This window comes from Nipponia nippon, unplaced genomic scaffold (assembly GCF_047370975.1).
Source record: "Nipponia nippon isolate SJK-2023a ecotype South Korea unplaced genomic scaffold, ASM4737097v1 scaffold_9, whole genome shotgun sequence".
NCBI lineage: Eukaryota > Metazoa > Chordata > Aves > Pelecaniformes > Threskiornithidae > Nipponia > Nipponia nippon.
In genome coordinates, this window is record NW_028262413.1 from 2,707,392 (window position 1) to 2,731,673 (window position 24,282).

Here is a 24,282-nt window from a genome sequence, read left to right on the forward strand (position 1 = left end):
AGCAGGTCCTTTATAACTGGCACAATCCTCTTCCCACCCACTCTGAGTCCCTGCGTGCCCCTGTGACTTTACATCGTGAGCTTTTGTCACGACATGTGCTCCGCTATCCTTTCGGCACGCATCAGGGAAAATGCCAACTCTGAGTATCTGCAGTACCGCAGGAGGCAGAATCCGAGAGCAAACCTCACCTGCAGACAGACTGCTCGATGGCAACTGTCCGCGTACAGGGCCAATCAGTATTCATACAGAGTGATCAAGGCCTGTATTTAGGGCCCAGTGTGTGACTGAAAGACAGGATAAAATAATAAACCCCCCAGCTCTATATTTTAAAAGGCACGGGACGATATGAAAACAGTTCACTAATCTATCAGCCTAATAAATTACTCTGTTGGTCAAGTGTTCAACAATCCACATTCATCAGTTATTTTCTGGTCCAGAAAATAAAATGCATAATTTGATTAACGTTATTCCATTATTTACACAGTAAAATCAATAGCAAAATAAGTAAACTGGCAAATGATTTGAAAATAACACTAAATAAAAACAATTAAAAATGAATGACCGAGGCTAATGGCACACTCCCTTAACCAGCCAGACAACTCACACAGCAGGTACTCTGCAAGCTTTCAGCTCCCATAGACTAGTGCCGTGCACTGGGAGCAAAAACAAAGAAAGAATCTGAGACCGGTTCATTTGAGTTAAATAAAACACAAGCAGCACGTGTCACACAAACTTCTGGTCTCGTTCATATTCCTGTAGCCACAAGGAAACAAAAGGAGTTGGTAAGCCAGGTCTCTCAATATTAGCAGCAAATTTTTAGCAAAGATAAAGGCAAATATTTCATGAGTTCAAACAGCTCTAGAGCATCCCAAGAATTGGTATTGAGACACACACGTTTGGTCTAAGCTTCTCTACAGCCCAGAGGACAGAACATTTTGGACCCCTTGTTCTAGTTCAACACCACCATCAGCCAAAGAGAAAGCTAGCCGGCCATTTCAAACAAAGGAAACAATCCACCTGCTACCAAAATTTCGAAGAGCAACTGCTGATTTGGGGTGTCCCATATAACAGAGACAAAATTTTCAGAAGGCTACCGATACCCTTCTCTTAAGTACCCTCCTTCCTAGCGACAACATTGGCATCCAACCTACCAACACCACCACAGGTCTGTAGTTCCTTTGAAAATAATGGCCTCAAGTCAGCAGTGGAAATTCAAAGGTGTTTTGGTTTTTTTTTGTTTTTTTTTTTTTTTTTTTTTTTGTTTTTTGTTTTTTGTTTTTTTTTTTTTAGAGCTAAACCAGCAACATAGAAACCTCACGGAAAGGGGGAAATACAAATTGCCCATTTGATCAATTAATGTAGTAAGGCCCTTTGAAAAGAACATCACTAATTCAAAATCATGCCCTGGCAGGGATCTTGTTTGGTTTTTGTTTTGGTTTGTTTGTTTGTTTTTTTGTTTGGTTGGTTATGGGTGTTTGTTTGTTTGTTTTGTGTTTGTTTTTTTTAACTAGTAAAGCAAACAAAAAAGTATTCAAGAAGTCTGCATTATAAATTGGAAACATGGTAAGGTATGCTGAGTGTTTTTAGTCTCCTATAGTAAAGTAAGGAGAGATATTATGCAGTACTCAACACAGCTTTATAGAATTTTGAAGAGAAGTAAGAACACTAAACATTTTCTTCAAACAATCAAGTTTTGGATTAGGAAAACAAAAATTAATTGTTCTTTACCCAAAAGTTAATAAAATACCTACTGCACTAATACATCGAGTACACATTTGCTGAAGTTTACATCAGCTCTGCTCATTTAGGGGTAAGCAATTAAATTACTTATATATTGTACATCTCCACCTAAACCATTCATCGTGAAAGATTCCACTATGGGACCTACAAACAAATGGTTCTCCACCGATTACTGAAAGGTAACCACCACCAGGATCGAACTTACGGCAGCAATGTAATCATACCAACCACTACAGACAGCGTATCTATCCATACTGACAGGACAGTAAAAAAAATCCCAATTAATTTTTACGGTAGATGTTAACTCCTCCAGGAAGCGCCTCTATTTTCTGCCACAGTGAGGTGGGTCAAGTACATATGCTACAGCAGATTAACCCCTGTGCAACACGAACAACAAGCTTTAGTCAAGGCTCCAAGTTCTCCATGTCACAAGCTTGATCCCAACTTCAGCATGCTATATCTCTGTAAGGCATCTTGTAGGAGATTCTTTTTGCCTACTAAAATAAATGTTAATAATTGAGGTTCTTATTTAATAAAATGTGAAAACGCATAAAAGTAGTAATAATGTTGTGTTATTTAATCTAATGCTACCTTCTATTTGTTTTACACTGTCTTTACATTTTCAATGTACTGCAGAATAACTCTGTAAAATACATCAATGGAAAGCTGGAAGTTTTGTCAACTGGGAAGAGAACAGATGAGCCACTCAGGAAGGTACACAAACAAAGCAAGTTTGCGGGAAGAACAGAGTGGCTAGATATCAAAAGGATCAGTGAAAAACCAGCATCAAATTACTCAACACTGCATTGAACTGACTGAACTAGTCACTTTTAAGCAGTGATTCCTGACTGTTTGCAAGCAGACGAGATGTAATACGCTGGGTATACAAACATAAGAAAAAATGTTTCTGGAACCTGACAGTGGAAGTTCTGTAACCCACCAACCTATGTACTTCCACAGAACAAATATTTCCCCTTCTCAGGTATACCATTAAAGAGACAGCTTACCCTTTCCACTTGTCCTTCTTTGTGCTTCAGTTTGTACACTTTCAGCTTTGGAAGGAAAGTCTCCGTGTAGTTCTTGTCTTCCATGCCTTGAAGCAGCACCCCATGGAACGCCAGCCTACAGGTATTTGCGTGAATATCCGTGTCCAGCTTGGAGCCGATCACAAGGCACAGTTTAGGACAAGTGACTGGTTTTTCAAACTCTAGCAAAGCCCACTGTTGCCTTGGGAGCTGGATTTCTCCTGCCTGGTCATTTTCTTTGTTCTCCTCGGAAGAATTTGAGTCCTTGGACAAATATTCCTCTTGATAAAGATAATCTTTTTCAAAATCAAAAACGTTTTCTTGAATTTCTTCATTGAAGTCAGCAGGAGCTGGACTGAAAAACATCACTCTTCCCATAACTGTTTCATGACCAACTGTGATATGGAACTTGGCCTTAGTCTGAAGAGCTCCTCGAAAATATTGGATTTTCTTCAGGGAAATTATTGCAGCATGGATGGTGTGAAGTGATTCTGGGGTGCAAATTAGGCCTCGTTCTAGCAGTTTGGGATCAAACTGGGTTACACAGATACCTACTCTGTCACCCTGTATAGCATAAGTCACAGGAGTATGGAACATCTGCATGGACTTGACTTTCTTTGTCACCTATTTATGAAAGAGAAAGAAAAAAAATAATGAAGCAATTAATCGCACACAAGTGCATCAAAAGCACAAAGTCACATATCACACCCTGCTCTCTTGTAAGATCACTGGCCTTCTAGAAAAGTCCACAATTCAAAAAGTAGAAAGTGAACAGCCTGAGAACATACCCCAGCATTTAGAATTACCACAGGTTTGAGCCTCTTAGGTTATTATTTTTGTTCATAAGACTGTAAAATTATCATGGGCACAATTATGTTATTTGCATCATCTGTGCTGCAATACCTACATACTCTCTGCAAATCAACAGATAGAGCCACACCATGGAATAGCTTACTTAGCACCTGCACCATCAGAAGCGCAGCGCTGCAATACCCATCCATGCACCTATGTGACTGTTTTCCCACCCTTTCTATGAAAATCATTTTATACGCTTCTTCGACTTGGTTGACTTCAACTGTAAAATGTTCAGAACGAAAAAACCTTTCCTTATGATGTATTTGTACAACACTGAGCACAATGAAATCTTGTAAACTATCATTGCAAAATAATTAGTAATACAAAAATCTACCATCTCCTAGTCCATGACATTCCATAAATAAAAAAAGTCCTCAAAGCTTTCTTGCAACGATTTGAATGTTCATAAATATATGGCTAGCATCACTCTCGCCAAAATGTGGGGTTCCATCTGTTAGGATTATCATTGGAAAAGTGCAGCACTGGCCACCACTTATACTTACAATTTATTTAGCTCTTCCCAGGTGCTATAAAAGTTTGACCTTAATGAGCTTGCTATTGTATTATTTATTTCAAGGAGTTCTCAAGGAAAAAAGAATGAAATAAGCTTTTAAAGATCACTCTAGGCTCTGCTTGATCAGACTAAACCAGTTTAGTTTGACAAGGCTTCATTTTGGCTTTTCTTTCAGTTCTGCAAACCATCCTTTAAAAAGATTCCCCCCCCCCCCGACTTGCATGTATTTTCTGATAATATGTTTATGTTGCTACCTGTTGCGTTCATACTAATGCTGGATACTTGGGATAGGTAACCACTCTGCTCAAAGTCCCTACATTAGACTCCAAGCTTTTAATAGTGAAATGGTATTTTTGGCAATAAAAAGATATTTATGTCCTAAATAAATAAATATTAAGTACTTGGACAAGAGTCCTTAGTACAGAAAAGTTATACACAACATATTTTTGAAGGGCTGAAACCTCAACATTCAGATCCAAGAACTGAACTCTCCATGGGAATGCTCTGTTCCAGGGATCATTTCTTTAGTATGTCTTTAGCAGGATACAATAGATTATACTGTGAATGTGTACAGCACAACATTGCCAGAATAGATCTCAACTATCAGTATAATTTCTTCTTCTCTCTCCCTTTTCTCAGTACCAATTCTACAGCTATCAAAAAGGTTCGTGTCAAATGCTACTGTGCAACTCTCAGCATTCAAGCCATTAGTATCTGTCTTACTCAACTGGAAGTGTTCTCCAATCAATCTCCAACCACGGCACATCCCTTAGTAGCCCATCTTCTAATCGCAGCCCACCCCATTTATCTTCTAACTCCTGAAAGTAAAACCAAAATACCCGAGCACTGATGAAGAGAATCCCAAACTAAGGGACTGGACTCAGCAGATCTGGGCTTCATTCTCAGTACACCACACAGGGCAGAGCACATCATTTAGGTTAGACGACTCGGAACAATCTAGAGAAGTGAACCTTATTAATTTTAAGAACAGAATTATTTATTCATAGGATAATACTGAAAATACCAACTTTTTTTCTGCATCTTGGATGCAACGCATAAGTGGAAACAAAACTATGTTTTTCACCTTTTCCTTTTCTACAAAGCCTGCTGCCCTATGTGAAGGACATAGTACTTGGCTTCAGACAAATCTTTGTATGCCTATTCCCAACATCACCAAACTAAACAATACGAAGACAAGACTGTAGGGGCAAAAAAAAAAAAAGGAAGAAATACTCAGAGGGGAACAAACTGCAGAAACTTAGATCAAAACAGAGGAGTAGATGAAAAGCCTATTGGCTAACAAACCTTCAGTAACCAGAATATAAAGAGCTCTCCAAATAAGTCAGCAAAAAATGGTCACAGGCAATATACAGAAAGCTGATTAAAAAAGGGGGAAAAAAAAAATCTAGCAGCTACATAGCTTCTGGAAAACAACAAAAATCCTGTATTCCTTCTTGAAATCATGATTATAGAAATACCAATGGCCATGAGCTTCACCACTAGAAATATTGTCTGGGTTCCCTGGATCTCTGGCTGCTAACCAAAACCAAAAGAAACATCCTTCTTCAGATTATAATACGTTATTATTGAAACATTTTTCAAATCAAATGCCATATCAATGCCTGTGGGTTCTTGGAGAATCCACAGAATATTATGAGAGAGGAGATCAAGAGCGCATTCATGTAAGAGAACAACCCCTCACTAAAAAGCCTGGACCAAAATAGTTTGGTATGATCTTAACTGATGTCAGCACAGACTTAAAAGGCCAATCTAAATACTCACCAGAATTTCAGTTTCAAGCATTTCTGTACTCAAATATGCCCTCGTTATCCCTTTAGCCAAGCAAATGGGAAGAATGCATTCAAGCCCATTCCTTTCTTTCCTAGGTTCTCAGTACCATAACTATAAAAGGAGTATGCAGCACAGTCTCTTAACTGCCCACAAACCCTGTCCCAAGAGCATAATGCACATAGGAATCAGAATCTGATGAGAACGCTAGAGTGTGCTTAGGTGATTGGGGAGGTGGATTAGATCACACAAGAACCAAGTTGGAACTGTATCTCCTTCAAAAGGTCAGCCATGGAACCAGCAGAGAAGTGAAGGGGTGAGCTGATCCGCGCCCGCTGGACCAGGTAACAAGAGCCGGAGCAGCTTTAAATCACCGACTTCCCGCGCTCCAAGCAGGCCACGAGCACCAGGGTGGTATTTCGTTCCCTCTCACTCTGACCCCGACCCACGGACACATTCATCCATGGTTTACAACACTCCAAATGTAGGGGTCTTTTGGTTTGTTTGTTTGTTTTTTTCCCCAAGAGACTGAAGTACATAACTAAAATTCATCTTTGTTTTGTCTGGCCTTTAAAATACAAACCTGGAAGCACTGCAAAGGATGCAACTGGCCCTCAGTATTAGATTTGTTTCTCGTATGGATATCTAGTTTCCCTATGTAAGGGATCCCCACAAGTTATAGCACAGTTCTAAACTTTCACATATTTTCTTTTTAGCTTTACAGCAACAGAAATTTCAAGTAGGGAGCTGGGGCTGGATCACTCAAGTCCACCCACCTCCCAACAGACAGATGTTAAATACTTCAGAGCATTCTGTCCTGAGCAATAGGAATTTGTAACCGAGACCAGCTATGACCAGTATCTTTGGCATTTCTTTTGAGCATCCAACTTTTGTCCTCAAAACGCTGTCTGTAAAACAACTTATATCTCCTCTTGCCCATGAAAATAGTGCAAGGCCCATGTGAGCAACCCACTAAACAGAGACATATTTTCCTCCTCTTTTGGGGAATATTAGGCATTTAGACACAAAAAGTGAACAATATTGAGTGCAATTTACAGAGACAGACTTTATTGCACACAAGCAACGTAGGTAAACACAGAAAACTTGGCTACCATTGTAAAACTTGCTACAAACTTCAAGAAATTCACTCACGTTTTGTTTTCTAATAATGGCACAAGGGAATTGATTGTATCTCGTCATATAAATCAAGAGCCACGTGTTGAAATCTTACATCATTTGCAAAGGGATTTGCTTCACTTTTTAAATTTTATATGTACAATTACATTCATGTTCCTAAAGCATTATGTAAAGGTCTGTAAAACGGGTGAGAAAGAAGTAGTTTATGTGTTCAAATGCAGATTAAAAAAATGCAAAACAGAAATCAACAGCAACCAAACAGTTCAGCCCTTGAGATAAACAAGTGTGTTCAATAAGAGAACCCATTATTTGAAGACCAAAGGAAAAGCCCACTAAGATTTTCAAAGCAGTTCAGTACAGACTAATAGAAAACAGGATACAGAAAAAGCCCACTAATGACTTTTTCCCCAGACATGTCGGAGCTTCTTTTCCTTTATTTATCCAACTTCCATTAAGTTATCAACCATATGCCATTGCTCATAACTCCTTTAGATAAGAACCTAGCCATCCTGCTGCCTCCCAATGCTCCAAGTGCATCTTTCTGATATGAAAGATACAGCAACCCCGTAATACTGATGAGAAACTGCAAAGTTAAAATCATTAGTCTTAATAATCTATTAGAGAAAACACTACTTATAAATGCAGTATTTATAAAAGGAGTACTACATATGTATTACAAAAAAAAAAACCCACTTCAAATGCAGAGGGCTCCAACCAGTTTAAAAGAAAGATCACATCTTGGAGCCCGGCTGCGTCTTTAAACTTATATCCAAGAAGGGAGAGGAACCGATAAATGAAGAAAGCAGCGTTTCAGCCCTGAGGTTTAGAAATAAGTGAAGAGCAAGCCTGCCTGAGTCAGCACACAAGAAAAAGCAACACCGAGAGGCATAACCTGACCATACATTGCAGCAGAGTGCCAGTCACAAGAACCACTGCCTTAATACCAGCCCGGCGAAGTGCCTGCTTACAGCTGAAGAGGAGCAACAAACCAAGGCCCAGCTACACGACCAAAACACATCCCACATCTGCAGCTTTTGAAAGCAAGGACTGCCTACCTCCCTGTTGCTCTACTACAAATCCAAGTAAAGAAGGCGGCATCTCATCTGCCTGCTTCCAGTGTCACCTCTTGGCAGTCAGAGGATGGCAAGCTATGCTGTCAAAAAAATGCAGCCCACTTGTCTGAAAGGCTAAGGCAATTTTTAGTTTTCAGCCAACCCTTGTCTAAGCACGCACACTGAAATTAAGCAAAGCTCTAATTCAGACCCAAGACTGCTTTTAAGCAGATCTTTTCATAAATTCTCTTCTAAACATGAAGCATGCTGAATTCTTTGCTTTATGAGGGATGACGATGCACAAAGCTGAGCCCTAGAGATGAGTAAGCAGCAACACGTTTAGCGAAGGTGGCAAACCACTCCTGCTATAAAGTGACAAAAGGACACCCAGGCTGTGAAGGCACAAGACAGCAACAAGCATTCAGAAATCATGAGTCAAGGCCTCTGCCCTCCTCCATCCAAAGAAAAAAAAAAATCTTTTATTTTAAAATTTAAAATATGGAATATTTTCTTAATTCTGAGATGCCTTTGCAGTTCTTGTCGTATCTCAGTAAACGCTGAGGAACATTAGTTCCAAATCTTCAAACAGGATTTCAGAACAGCATAAAACGGAGATAAAACAGGAGCTGCCAATAGCACACCGTTGAACGGCAAACACGATGCAAACTTTGCCCGCTGCTCAGCTTGAGGAAAGCCATCTCTTCTGAGTCAACATCCCAACAGCAGCTAGGACCAACTACAAAGAGCAGAAACCTCAGAGAGTAAGAAATAATTCCAGGTTTGTGCGTGCCACTAAGATCATGTGGCTTAGTAACAATTTTATGAAAGATCTTGAATATTTCTAGAATCATTTAGAATCTAGAATCTATTATTTGTCCATGGCCTCACTTTGCCTCCGGATGGGAAAGGAATATAGCATCTAGAAGAAAAACTATTTCACCCAAAAGGATTCTCTTAATTTTTTTAAGTTAAGTTTATAAGGGCATTCACCATATGACCACTGTGGTCTTACGTAATGCCACACACACGCTGTCAGATTTTATTTAATATACTCCTCCTCCTGATAAAGTAACACCATAGCCTTAAGAGCCTGCACTGCAACACTGGAATAAAGCAATATAAAAGGGAATACTAAAATCCCTTTGGCTTATTTCCTTTCACAGCATCTAAAATATGGCTGTGCATCCAGTAAACTAAGCAGCAGGCCAATGATCTTACTCTCACGCTGCTCTGCTTTAATACCATAATTTTAAATGACACGTATGCTACATTTGTGCACACAATCACAAATCAAAAATTAGCAAGTGTTACGATTAAGATTTTGCACATAAAGCTAAGTGACCTTCTATGCCCATGCATTCTCCAGTAGCATTTAAGTACAGAATCTCAAGTTTTTTCAACAGAGCTTAATCCATCCCATGCACAGGTTGGACAAAGCTCACTGAATAAGAAAACCGTGCTCTATTTATTTTCTTCTCATGACTGAACTGCTCCGAATTCGTTATTTACTGTAAACCATCACATTTGCACTATATTGCATGTATGCTCTCTTACTGGAGTATTTATTTGGTAAACTTCAGTAATCTTGTCACCCTTGTGATATAACATGGCATTACGCCTCACTGCAGGCAGGAAACTCAACTGCATAATTTGTCACAACCCAAATTCTCAAGAAAAACCTCAACGTCCTGTTTTTGAAAGAAAAAGGCTGATTTTTCAGAATATTCATCATTTCGTACCAATTCTCCTCATTCACAGCAAAGCTTCCACCAGCCTCAACCACTTCAGCTGATTTTCAATCAGCACCAAAACCCCCAAATCCACTCCATGCCTCCCCAGCTTCCAACACGAGAACGCCGCGAGAGAGGTTTCCCAAGCCGTACTAAATCATGACTCCTCCAGTCTCTACATTTTGCCACAGAAGGCAATCAGGCTGGTCAAGCACGATTCACCCTTGCAGTATTTTCCCAGTGATAACATGTTCTTAATACACTCTTCAGCTTCCATACCTTGCATCTCCTCCTCTACCTGGGATTCACAAGGGGAACACCAAGAGCACCAAGCCCCGCTGGGCCTTTGTTTTCTCTCTGCATTGCCTCTTCTAGATTTGGGTGAATCTGTTCAGAGAGGGGAGGACCACATCCCCTTTTACTCCTCTGGCCAAAGAGCCTAACAGCCGTACATGTTGAACGCTTGGGGCCATAGGTGGGGAAGAGATCCCCACATGCCAAGGACGGGAGGAAGGAAGAAGCTGCCAGACACCTACTATATAACCTTTCATCTCCAAACAACTAAAATCTCTCATCCTTTTTTTGTAACTGAAAAAGGAATCTTAAGATGTCAAGTATCCTTAAATTAAGTGGTGTCATCGATCACTACAGATGACAAAGCACACATTTTAAAAGCGTAATATAATGCCAATGAGTTTAGCCGGCAAGTACCTAAGCAGAGAACATCAGACCCATAGTAAAACTATGACATAGAATAAGCTTAATATTTACATACCAATTAGAATTTCTCCAACTTATCAAAGAATATTTCAATAAAACATTTTTCAAAGAAAAAAAAATCCAAAAAGACGACAAAACCGAGGCAAAATGATAGGTTAACGAAAGGCTGTCTGGAATTTTCTTCTTCCAACAGAACAAACTGAATTCTTTTTTCCAAATAGATTTAGGTTTAGAACAATAACAATACTTTTATCTGAAGACTTCAAAGTCACATACAAAAGAATATATCACAGTAAACACAGGGTTGAAGGTTTTATAGAAGAACTTCTACTGGGATTTTTTTCTTCTTCTTTAAAAGAAATTTGTTTACTACCAGTCTTTGAAAAGCATAAAAGGGAGGAAACTATAGGGTAAAGAAGTAAAACTTTTACGTGTAAGGAACATTTGGAGCTTTGTGAGAAGGCTGGTTTCGGTAGAATGTGCGACATGTAGCCCAACGTGAGTAATATTATATCTCAAATAAAAATCAGCCCATGAATATACATAATCCAAAAGGTAATTCTCCCAATCTCTGAAATGTAATGGAGCCACTCTAGATCACTGAGGCATGAATATTTACCGTATTCAGGCTTTACTGCTCTCGATCTGGGTTCAATTTTGCAAATTAAAATGAAGGCTCTGTGGATAGAGAGATTAAAGAAGAGCATCCCAAAGCCTGCCTGTTTCCTTGGTGTGGTAGCAGTGATCTGGTTACCCTTCTGTTAGGTTATTTCTTTTTACTTAATAGAGTAGGTCAAAAGCAATTGAGAGGGGAAAGAGGAGGTCATTATTGGGTCATAACCTTGGAGTTAAAGGCTCACCAAGGAAAACAAACACAGAGTGAACATAAAGCTGCATTTAAAAATAAAACCTGTAATGAAAAATAATATTTTCAACTCTTTTCACTTCTATTTTGACAGGTCAAGGGGAAAATCAAGAACAAAGATCTTTTGCTCATTTCTTTCTCATGAACAAAATTCTCCTGTCCCTTCTCTAAAATAAGCTCGTTAATAGAAGCCATGATTTATACAAAATGAAACAAAGGTGATGAATAGTTACCGAGAGATCTGGTAGGCTTCATTAGCTGTGGCAAACATCAACGTTAATTGTGACGATTCGTACATTTTCTAGGAAATACTTGGAATATGAACGCAACAGCACTCCAGTGCCATGCAGCAAGCAAGCACACACAGGCATGCACACCAGTACAAATCAAATGATCCAGTACTACTCCTAGTGAATTCCTTGTACTAATTACAATCAAAACAAAGGCTACCTCTGCTATGAGAAGAGAAGAAAAGAAAAAGGAATTAATTACTATAGACAAGTATTTTTCATAATAATCCTTTTTAGGAGATAAAAACAATTGGAATACAGAATCTTTATAGATTTTTTCCTTGAGGTAGGATTTTTTTGGTGGCAAATTTTAAGAGGGTTCAACTGGTAAGCAATTTCTAATATAAGTGAGTAACGGTGATTAAGATTAGATGAGTAAATTTATATCCTCTGCACTTCCAAATCTCAGCAGTTGAGTCTAGAGTAAAGAACAAATGGATTTATCCCTACCATCTTGGCAAATAATCCTAAGCTATTAAAGGAACAAAGCAGTACAGCACAAAGTTTGATATAGCAAAACCAAATTCTAATGCACAGAAAAAAAAGTCACGTTTACAGCAGTGATTCTGATTAATCCATTCACATGCATCTGGGGGAAGAAAGGAGGCAGAAGGGAAGAAAAACTGAGAAGAGAAATTAAGGAAGGAACGAAGAGCCTGCATCTTTTGAAACTGGAAATGAAGCCAAACTGTAGTGGTCATCAGCTAGCAAAACCGGCATTTACCATACAGAGATGCCACGTGATATCTTATGAAATAAGACATTCACACTTTTTCCCCTCTGAGCTACATCCTGGTACCAAAGGGTTACTGGGCTGTATTCAAACCTTCACCAACAGCCTTGCTAAACATTTAATATTTTTCTTTCTTCTTTCTTAAAGGCCCCAGATGTGTTCTTGCAGATCAAAAGAGACCAACTTATAAAGTTAAACGAAATCAAGGGCTTTTGTTTCGAGGCATCGTTGCTGAACTAATTATTCCTGGATGTTGTTTAATGAAATAGCAGTGCCATATATTAAAACAGTTAACAGGATGAGTTGCATGAGTTATAGGAAAGGTCTGATCTGGGATTATAAATTTAAGGTTTTCTTCAAAGGAGATGAAACAAACTACTCGCAACTCCCCAGTCCTTTCTGTCACTGGAAGACTGAAATAAAGGAACCCAAAAATGTATGAAAGCTGAAATATCATTCTACATATTTACCCTTCCCTGAATGACAGGGAACTAAAGATGGGGGAGGTTCAAAAAAAACCTCCTGAGATGCTTTGAGATGAGGAAATGAAGATCTAAGTTATCCTGTCTGTTCCCTGAATGCTACAAAGCACAAGTTAAAATAAATATTGGTAAGGTCTTAGAAGCTTCATTTTAGATGTACATACACAAACCAAGAAAGGACTCCCATCTTAAACAACCCAATGAAAATAGTTACCAGAGCAGTTATTAAGCATTTTTATTAACAGGGAAAAAAAAGGGCGGGTGGGAGAAGGTAAGCAAAGAGCTACTCCAACATCATATTGTTAATAGAATTAGACCTTTTACATTATCCTGCAGCCCCCAACCACATCAGTGTTTTCGGTAACATACTTATTTAACTATATGTTTACCTTATGGAGAGAAACAAAAGACTCTTAAGATCCCTAAGGACATCTCAGACTAGGAAGGCAACTTTTCAGAACCCATGGCTCTTATACGTTCAGACAATAAACACTTAACTTCCCTACTGATCGTCTCTTCTGTGTTTGTATTTTACAGCCTGACACCGGCCAGCCCAACACTTGACACCTAATTAACAGACCTGGGAGCTGGAGGTCCATATATTGATCACACTAAATGGGATTAGTGCAAAATAAAAAGTTCAAAGGGTCTTGACCAAACTTCGCCACAGCCCAGCTGTGACAGCTGCTATGAATTTGCGTATCCAGTGCCCCACGTTTTTATTAAGAGGGGTCTGGCGCACAAGAGTACGCAGTAGCCCGAGAGATCACGAAGGTTCACCTAACAATGTCAGGCTCTGTAACTGTAGTGACTGACTGAGGGAAGAAATCCTCTCGCTTGTTTGCATAGGTCTTTTTGATTAACTCATGAAAAGGGTCCCTCACCTCTGATACAACGAGCACTTACAATAGACACAGAGTTGTGACTTCGTTGCCTCTCAAGGATTTGTTAACTTGCTATGGAAGAGCTGTCCAATTTGAAAAAACCCTAGGTTTGATTATAAAAGAAATCATTCCCGATACATGCTGCAAGCATGCCTACTGACAATGACAGCCAGGAGCTGTATTATTAACAATAGAACTCCAAACTATTATCTTCTAAACACACTTTCTAGTTGCCTAAACCTCTCAGCTGTCATCAGGTGAATAAATATTTCTACATTTTACACACACCCCCCTCTTTTTAGCAGCAGTCCTACTGACATGTTTTTTAAACCTTCATCAAGATCCAAACAAATTTCAACTAGCATCAACATATTTCAGTATTTCTGAACATCTGTGCAAATTCATTTCTTATTTAAAAGTAGCAGCCTCATTTTCCAGTATCGAGTATCACAGACACCTGTAACAGAAACCTGGGACATGGGAAACCGACTGCAGCTGCAGGAAGGGAAGGCGGCCACCGTGCAGGGATGTGCAAGTACCACTGAGGCACGGTGAAGGCTCCACAGCATTCCCTTGGTTAACATGATGTTTACCAAAATATTCAGGATAAACTAGGAATAAAATACAATTTTTTTTGTGTTGCTGCTTTTATTTGTTTTAGGATTCACTCTATCAGAATATTAAAAAAAAAAAAAAACACACACCACCACAGACAAAACACCACAAACCCTTGAGGAAGATCTGCCCTGGGAGTTTATATATCAACAATAAGGAAACAGTCATCAGTCAGGATGATGACAAGACGGAAGCCAGCTGTCAATTTGTAAATCATTTAAATCCATTATGGGTCTTTTTAAAAGGAAGCTAAATGTGGTCCATGAAGGGCCCTTAAAAATAGGCTCACTGAGGTTGCACCATGCACGGGTAACAGATGAGACAGCACTAGAGCCATCACACAGAAATACCTGGCAGCAGATCACCAACGATCCAAGCTTGGTAAAAGTAAGGAGAGCACCCTGAAGCCTGTGAAAGAGTAGTGGACTGTTAATGCCAGCATGTAAAGGCATTTCATGTAGCAAAGAACAATCTTTGAATACTTCACGCAGTATTGTGGCACACCAAAACCATCTTTTCTTACCTTTTGTTTCTCTCCCCCCCCCCAATCTATCTATCTACATCTGCATCTATCTTCTTCCGCTAGATTTCTTTCCTTGCAGAATCTTCCACGTCCTACCCTTTGGGTCTCAGGGCTGCGGCATGCCCAGTCCCACCTGCGAGACGACCTTCACTGAAATGGCCAGTGACATTTCCAAGTACCACAATTAGGCGTCAAAATTAACATTCCAAGACTGGAAGAAGATTTCACATGTCTCTGCTCTGTCCGCACGCAGGACTGGAACACTGCAACTGTCACTCCCTCACAGACTTGAAAGCTAGAACCTTTTCTTTTTAAATTAGAGTTGAAATTACATGTAATCCAAAGTGTGCAGGCCACAAGAAATGCTTCGAGATGACTGGATTCAGTCCAAAGGAAGCTTATCTAGCCTATCCACCAACACAAAAATTTTTCCTTACTCAATATATTATTTAGGATTTTTTTTTTTGCCTGTGTAGTTTGAAAAGTTTCGTCAGATTTTTTAGAAGTACTTCTTCATGACCGTGTTTCCTCATTTGCAGATTTTTCATTGTAGTCTCTAGCTCTCACAGCTCCGGCTCCCCCAAAATACTGGGGGATTACATACTTCCTCAATAGCACAAAACGGAAGCATGCCTTTCTCTCTCAATACATTATATATGTTGTAATTGTACACACCTTCTCAACTTAAAATGATTAAGAAATGCCTGAGGACACCCACACACACTCTGGAGGTGGACATCTCCGAAAAAACTGTACAAAACTAACACAGCCCCAGTTAGGCTTGCTCATTACTAAAACCTTGGAGAGATACCTAGCAGCAGAAGAGCATTTTAAAGGGAGACAAAGGCAACAACTTACAATTGAAAACACGCTCCGCTACCACCACGAAGTGACCGCTGCTTTTTGTACGGTGTCTGCTAAGGGGACCCCCGTGCACCGGCCACCACATCTACCGACTGTTCTTCATTAGCCAAAACATTCTTCTCTCAAAAACCAAAACAGCATTTACTCTCATCTTTAAGGGCAATGTTACGCAGAGGATATCAGCGTTTATCTTGGCGCAAATCGATGTTGAACTTGCGACTGCATATCCAGAAGTCTCTTAAATATAGCAAAAAGCATTGTGTCTTCCTACGTCACAAGTCTATATTCTCTTTATTCTAAAAGATGAGTTAATATTCTTCTACAGTAAATATAAATACAGAAGATACTCATCACAGCGAGACTGCAAGATTTGGTTACTTGCAATTTTAAGAGACTGGACTAAGATATAATTCGGGATGCACCCTCCGGTCCTGTATTTTATGGGTTTTTTGGCACAATTCAAATGGCTTGAAAAGAAAATATAATTTTATTGGAAGTGACTGGGTATGTTTATTTAGGAAGAAAAATGTCTAACTAGAAAAGCCTACAGTAAGTCAGGAGTAAATCTGAAACTAAGAACTGATCATATCATTCAAAAGAAAAATGTCAATGTTAGAAACTCTTGCTACTACAGCCAATGTTGATTAGAGGAAATTAAGTCAGCAAGCTGGTACAACTGGTTGAAGTTTTATCACTCTCTTTCAGCAGGAGGAGTGGGGGGGAAGATAATTTAAACACAGATAAGGCCAAAGATAAACAGAAAAATAAGAAAAGCTTTTAACTTAGCCAGTAAGCCAAGTTTCCAAAGTCACTCTAAGTAGATGCTTGCTCCAAACTAAAGAGACCTAGCTTCGAGAATCAGTAAAACAAAAATGAGGAAAAAATATACATGCAATACTTCAGCATACATTTATATACCACTTACTTTATATTCTATGTGTAATATATGTACATTTCATAATCCTTCAGAAGACTAAAGTTAGAGAAGAAAGAATTTTTAAAATGAAGTTTAATAGTTCGACAAAACAGCTGCCATTAGTCACTTAACGTTTTCATTTTTCTGTCCTTACTAAAAGCCAAAACAATACTGTACCACTGGAAAATTCTCTGCGCAGTCAGCATCGTAATTTCTTGCATCCCCTTTGAATATCATATTTTATAACTATGACAGTTTCCCCCCCCCTTTTCCTCCAAAAGGTGGGTACCCCTTATTGCCTTTGGGTTTTTTTATTTTATTAAGGTGGGATAAATTGCACAGTGTTTGGAAAACATTCCACCCCCTTATTTTTCTAAAGATACTATTTAAAATCCCAAAAGGATGCTAATATTTAACAAAAGCATAGGGTTAGACTATTAGACTATCAAGTCTGACATGTTATCTAAGGCAAAAGGCTTATTTCAGTTGCTTCAGAAGAAAAACATGAAACTCCAGTACCTTACCAACTGTGCAATAATGAAAATGAGGTTGTAATGAATTCCAATCTAACCCTCAATAGTGGATTCCAATTACTGTGCTCATACGAGAAGTGAAAATATTGGCAAAATATAACACCATTTTTTCTGATAAAGTGATGACCCACGCTGCAGAAAACCTTCCGCAGATGTAAATCTACAAAGAAAATCAGGTTCCCACTCAAACTTCACATTTTTTAGTCTTGTTAGACTCCCCGGTATACAAAGGGGTGAGCTCTTACTCTGCACAGAGACAAGGAAATGAAAAAGGGATGCTAGTATGAGATTTAGCAGCAAATAAACAGCTTTGCTGTTACAAATTTCAGTAGAAACATTATTAGTTAAACTTAGTGGGCTTTGTGGTTTAATATACATTCAGCACAAGTAATTTTTCTACAAGCCTTTGGCTCCATCTGCTGACTTTTAATATTAAAAAATAATTGACGAGGCTGAAAACATTCATGCTTTTGCAGCACTTAAGTCCTCTACATTTTTGTAGAGTATAGTTCAAAAGGTATAACTAAATACCCCAAGTGTGTGGTCTAGTAATTTTGTCAGTTAAAGTTATCTCGAAGCAACAACACACCAGCTCTGAGGAGAAGGAACCCGAGTGAGCCTGGGATGCACGAGGGGTAAACAAATCCTACTTGGAAGACGGGCTAGAATCAAGATTTAAACAACAGGTATACATCTGGATGTTTATGTCACAGAACCACCCAGCAGTTATGTCCAAACCTGAAAAGTGAGATTCTGAGCAGACTAATAAAAAGAACTGAAGACCTGTAACACAGCCCTCGTGAGAGCTCCTTGGAGACATTTGCTCAACACCTGCCCGTGCTGGTTTCAGCTTCTCCCATTTTCACCGAGACGTCTGCTTCACAGAAACCAAAGCTTGTTATATTTATGAACAAAAACACGATAAAAAAATTACTCTGAAGGTTCAAAAGGCCCGATATTTGCCTGTTCCAGCTCTGATTTATTTTTCATTATTGCAGAATTCTGATCACTATCAGAGCACTACGAGCTCAAACTAGATAGAATTGCCACACAAAAAACTGCACGAGAAATCATCTAATATGCTCTTTAAATATAGCAGGGGAAAGTTTTAGACCCCAAAACAAAACACAGTTACAGTACTTCATTGGCTTTTTTTTTTTTTTTTACAGTTAAACAACTAAATCCATCATTAAATAAAAGCAGCCTAATTTACATGAACACTGAGCTCTTGTGGCTGCAAATTATTTGCCTGCTAACTGGGATAATCAGCATCTCTGACAATCTGTTTTCCTTTACGACCCTAACTTCCAGTACCTGTACTAGAAAAATCTAACAACTAACTTCCCCCACAAAAAACCCAACCCCCCGGCTTTCAAGACTTCCCGTGCACTCCGAACAGTACTTTCCTCGCGTTATCGGCGTAGGAGCCACAGTCAGCCTCTCAAACCAAATCCCACTTGTTACAATTGCTACGTACGGGGAAGATTTTTTTTTTTTTTAATATGCCATTCATACCTTCTATATCAACCTACTGAAGTCTTAATATTTGACTTAGAAATACCGGTAAAAAACAATAGAGGGAATCAATTATTTTTGCAAGGGGATTTAAACACAGAATGGAGTCTTAACTGTGTTAAAGCGAAGATTAAACAGAATCTGAACCAGGCCCTAAAGCTCACTCCTTGTCACAAAGGTGTGAAAGACGCTCATCTTCATAGCTTTGCGGGGGGGGGGGGGGGGGGAAGAAAAAAACACTTTTCTGAAATGAAAAAAATAAAAAACCCCTTTTACATATAGCACATACCACAGATACTGTAGTTTCCAAAAAGCTTCTTTGAAAGCTATTAAATGTTTATAACATCTCCTTCAGAGCTGAGACTGAAGCTAAGGAATCCACTACAAAAGCCATTACTTTTTAAAACTGAAAACAAAACACACAAATTCAAATTCTGAACAAAGATTCCCAAGAAATTTTAACAATAGATGAAACATCAGAAGATAGAAGACTCGTTTCCACATGGTCATGCTCAGATAAAGGTATAGGTCTAATAGGTTCAAAACTACACTTATGCAAAAGGTTCACATCGGGGAAAACTATCACCACACCATTTGAGATTTAGAGAGACATTAAGGAAGACTTAAAAATACAATCACGTTTAAACATAAATCTCACCTTCTGTAAATTGATTTTCCATGTACAGGAAAATAGCAAGAAAACAAGCATGCATACTGTAAAAGCCCTGTGCATAATTATAAAAATTTTCATCGCATCACTGTAATCTCTCTGTCAAAGTCTATCTAAATTTACTCAAGTAGAAAGCCCTGGTTGGTGTCAGTGTAGCTAGATGATACCGAACAAATGAAAGACAGGATTAAAACTTCACTGCTGAGCTGATCAGAAAGGACCTTGTCCATCAGAGACAACAAACGCAATGTAAAACAAAAAGCAGTGACACAGTGTTTGATTTGTGGAGTTACACTCACTGTGCCAGACAACGTTAACGTTATGATTCAAAGTAACATTAACTCAGCCCACTACACATTGTGGATATCTAATGGTATGTTTTTACAACTGTTTGTAATGTACATGTCAGATGGCCCAAGTCCTTCTTGTGAGTCACACCATAACCACAAAACCATGCCTTAATGTTAACTTCCCCCCCCCCCCCCCATTTAAGTCTGACACAAGAATTGCTTTGCCCCTCTCTCTTCCCACATACAAATCTTTAAAACATCTTGCCTATACTAATTAGCTTCATGCAATCTTCATAGACAAGAATTGGAATCACCCTTATTTAAAAAAAAAAAAAAACAAAAAACAACCCACACACAAAAACACAAACCAGAATTTATCATGCTTTTGTTTTTTCTAATCAAAATTAAAACAGGAAGCTTGTGTAAAAAAACAACCAAAAAAAGCTGCCAAACCCCTGGAAATAAAAAACGTAAATAGAACTCTCACCTTGACATTTGTGTATTTTTACTAGAAAAGTGTCATTTTTTTAAAAAAATACTGCTTTTAAAAATACTTCCTGCCAAAAACATCCCTTAAAAAAAAAATTATCCTCAATGTTTCTGGTAATGCCTCAAATCAGTTGAGCATATACATGTTTTAAAGAGGCAGAGGCTACTGAAGCCACAATTGTCTTCCCTAAGCATATTCTTGTTACTCTTATTATCTCTATTCCAACAGCAAACCCGAAGTTTGCACAGATCCCCCCCGTAGATTTTTAGAATCTTGAAGAGCCTCTCTGCAAGCAGGAATAGAGCCTGCAGTCTCAGAGAGGACAACCACTTGTGTTGTCTGCACATATCGCACATCTGGAAAGGGGATTTAAAAATAGAAGTTCAGCAACCTGAACAGATAGGACGGGAGGGCGGTAAAAGTGAAGGGGAAAACAAAGCAAGGACACAAGTAAAAGGAAAAACTTGAAAAAAATTTTGAACTTTGTACTACAAAAAAACCTTGACTACAAACGTAACTTACAACTTTGCACTAATCTCTTCGCACTTGCTGCAGGAAGGAAAAGCAGACACATCATGATTTCTACCAACTCGGAGATTTCCACCATTTGCCCACTATTTAGGGAACTGCATGCCTGACACATATTAACACATCAGAATAAATTACGTTGAACTTCAGTCTTACATAGCATCTCAGGTTCCCATTAAGCCCCACGGGAAGGCTCAGATCAAGTTCGGACCCCGCACTGTATCACCGCGTTGGAGAACTTCCTCCACCTCCACCCGTAAGAGGTTCAAGACCTACCCTTGGCGAAGATACTCAATAACCTCCTCTAAAGCCCAAGCAATCAAGTAGCCTTTGACAAGACTGGAACAAAGCATTAATTTGAGGGTCCTTGCCACCTTAATACACTTTGTACAAACAACTGTTTCTCCCCATACGAGAGCATCACATCAACAACAGAAGAGGAACATCTGAAATAGAAACACATGTTGTACAAAAATATTATTCCTAGTCAATCAGCACCTGACTCCAATTCTCTCCTAAAACTTGACATAAAATAGTCCAGGGTGGGATTTTGTGTTTTATTTTTACAAAGATTTGTATACTTCTTTGCATTTAGACTAAACTAACCGGTGTCGCTTTGTGTTGACTCAAGGCCAAACTGAGCATTTATTTTAGTCTTATTGGCATTTATTTCAGTCCTTTACTAAAAATACATATTTTCAAGTTTCCCCTTACAATCCTCTTTTCTGTGGTTTTGTTTCGAGTGCTTGTGGTATACCTGCATATTCCTCACTCCCTGAAGACTTCAAATTATTGTCAACTAATCTCCACAAGCAGAATCAATGTCTTCAACTAGGCAAAGAAATACCACATAAATAACACCCACATTTCAACACTGAACTGATTTATAATAGCACTTTTTTTTTTCCTAATCCACCATTTAACTTGTTGAAGTCCTCTGTACTAGGTGTTGCACATCAGATAACGTCTTCCAGGGCTGGTTAGCATAAAGTCTATTGAAATTAATTATATAACGAATATAACATTAAGAAAAAGCAACTACAACATAGTAACTGAAATGAACAAAACAAAACCAAAGCGGTTAGATGAACACTGAGAAAGAGCAGAAAAACTTCAAGATGTTCTGAAGCCTCACACAAAACTTAAGCAACAGGCAAGCTTCTGAATCGTTTTCAGTACCTCTCTCTTTTCTGTCAAAGAAAAAAATTGATGCCTGCATATATAACAGGGTCATTGCTTCCAATGAGTTCATCTGTTCTCATGGCCCATTTCTTCCACCTAAACTGAACACGGTGTAAAGGCCACCTCTAGCGGTCTTTTGCAGAATCTATTACACACCCTATATATAGAATATATCTTAAAAAAACCAGGTTGCCTAGACAGAAGACGGGTCAACTACTAAATCTAACTTTCACAAAGGCCTGATAGTTTTTAAGTCTACAATTTAAGCATTTGAAGATGTATTAGCTACAGTGACACTTTAAAAAGGCTCCTTCACCTTTTCATTGTGATTTCTAAAGTGTGAAACATTTATCCTTCATTATTTATTCATTAGAGGAGAAAGAAAGAGAAGCCAACTGCATTTTATGACATATGCTTTCAAGATAATCTTTACAACCATGAAAAGCCTGGGAGGTTGCAGTTTTTGTTTCAGACAGTTGCAAATGAAAATCTGTATCTAGGCATTCGTATCATGTTCATCACAGTGCTATCTGGGCAGCTTACATAATTATATTACTCCAGCTGATACTGTAAATATTGGCTCTCTAGTATTACTTTTTCCCCCATTTCAAACTGCACCAGCTATTATAATATCAAGTTATTGGTATACTCTAGTGAAGAGATGTGCCTTCTGTTCAGTTGCAGCAATGCATGGCACATGACAACAGGTGACGAGCTGAACAAGCATTTAAAGAGCAAAGTCAATTCTCGTGTAATTTTCATAGTAGCAAGAAAGAATTAAGTTTTGAGTTTTATAAATGGGGTCATCTCAGGAACACAGAGCACAGAGCATGAAATCCAGAGGACTTCCCATGGTGTTACAGTAACACTTCAAACCAGTACTCTGGTTAACCGCCAGATCACAGATCCCTGGGCACTTGTGCACTAGTCCACGCTCTTCCGTCTTTTGGTCAAATTGAGAAGTTTGTCTCCAACAGTCTTGGTTAAATATCGTTTTCAATAGTCAGATCCTTTTTTTGCTGGTACCCAGATCTGAGCAGAACTTTATAACATACAGACCACAGCTTAGTTAACAGAGCGCTTGCTGAGCTGTTCTGCTTTGTAAAAGCCTGATCAAGTGAGGAATTGTACCATATATGGGTGCCCAAGGAAGAACAAAGAGTGACATCCCCTTCCTTCATTCTGGTTACTGAAATTTTGCCAAAGCCTCCAGCACTTGAACTTAAATATTTAAAACAAGATAGTTACTCACTGCCCTACCCAAGCCTACTCATACTAAAGTTACACTCACAGCAGGAATGCCATGTGAAAGCTATGTTTACCATATAGGAGGTTACCTTTTCAATTACTATTCAAGCATTCCAATAAGATTCCTGCTCAAACGGTATGTATACGTGCATGTGGGTCTGTTTTCAATTGAATCGAGAACAATTCTACCTGATAAATTAAAAGAAATAAAAATAAAGTTAATGACCTGGCAGCAGCAACGCTCAAGCAAACAAGTTACACAAACCAGCCATCCTTTGCTTTAAAAAGTTACCATAAAGTTTAAACAAAAAGGCATTTGGATGAAAGTTTGTGATTACTACAGCAATGTCCATTAACTTAGTTTCAAACTAATCTTGAACCCCAGAGTACACAGACCCAAGAACGCAACACTTGATCACTGGAGCAGCAACTGTTCGCCAGCAAATCTGTTACCTACTGAGTCCCAGGATAACACGCATGGGTTTGTTCAGCTGCCTCCCAGTCGTGGCTCAAGTTAAGACCTTTCTCCTCCTGTATGCAGCTTACAGGACCATTGCTTAGAGCACCCACTTTAGGTGGCTCTAGGACTCCTTTTCAAACTATAAACACAAGGTTTAGCCCTAGGAAATCAACAGCTGACCTATCCTGTAGATGAGGTATAGGAACCTGCTTGTTCATCCTCAGAAACCACCCTTGAGAGGGTAACACCACTCAATGTTTATCAGGTCTTGTCCTTTCTCTCATCAGACCCACTCTAGCTTCAGCCTATGGAAAGAAGCTCAAAAATACCATCCCAAGGTTTCTCACCTGCCCCTGACTGATGCTGGTTTCAAGCACCAGAAGTTCCAAGCCAAGATGCACTCGAGGGGAAGGAGAAGGAAGCATACACACCTGCATTGTTACTCAAGATTGCAACAGCAGCTGAGAAAAAGGAGGGAGGAAAAAAGTTTCTTCAATCTATGGTTTAAGTGGAAAAGATCGGTCACTTTGAAGAGCAAACTTCGAGACTGGAAAAGAAGCTAGAGACGGAGAAAGGTGGAAATAAGCAGGAGAAAAAGTAGAATGAGCAGATGAGGGAAGTTAAAGCAATAGA

At 38.9% G+C, this 24,282-nt stretch overlaps 1 protein-coding gene across 6 annotated transcripts in view; it reads right to left on the reverse strand.

The window, feature by feature from the left end:
• Positions 1-24,282, reverse strand: part of EEFSEC (eukaryotic elongation factor, selenocysteine-tRNA specific) — a 132,945-nt gene that overhangs the window by 53,364 nt on the left and 55,299 nt on the right. For all 6 annotated transcript variants that reach the window (XR_015701207.1, XM_087743045.1, XM_087743043.1 and 3 more), the window contains one exon: positions 2,748-3,389. Coding sequence is in view for 5 of the 6 variants with exons in the window: in XM_087743045.1 (XP_087599171.1) it covers positions 2,748-3,389 (642 nt within the window). In the remaining variant the exon portion in view is untranslated. The remainder of the gene's footprint in view (positions 1-2,747; positions 3,390-24,282) is intronic.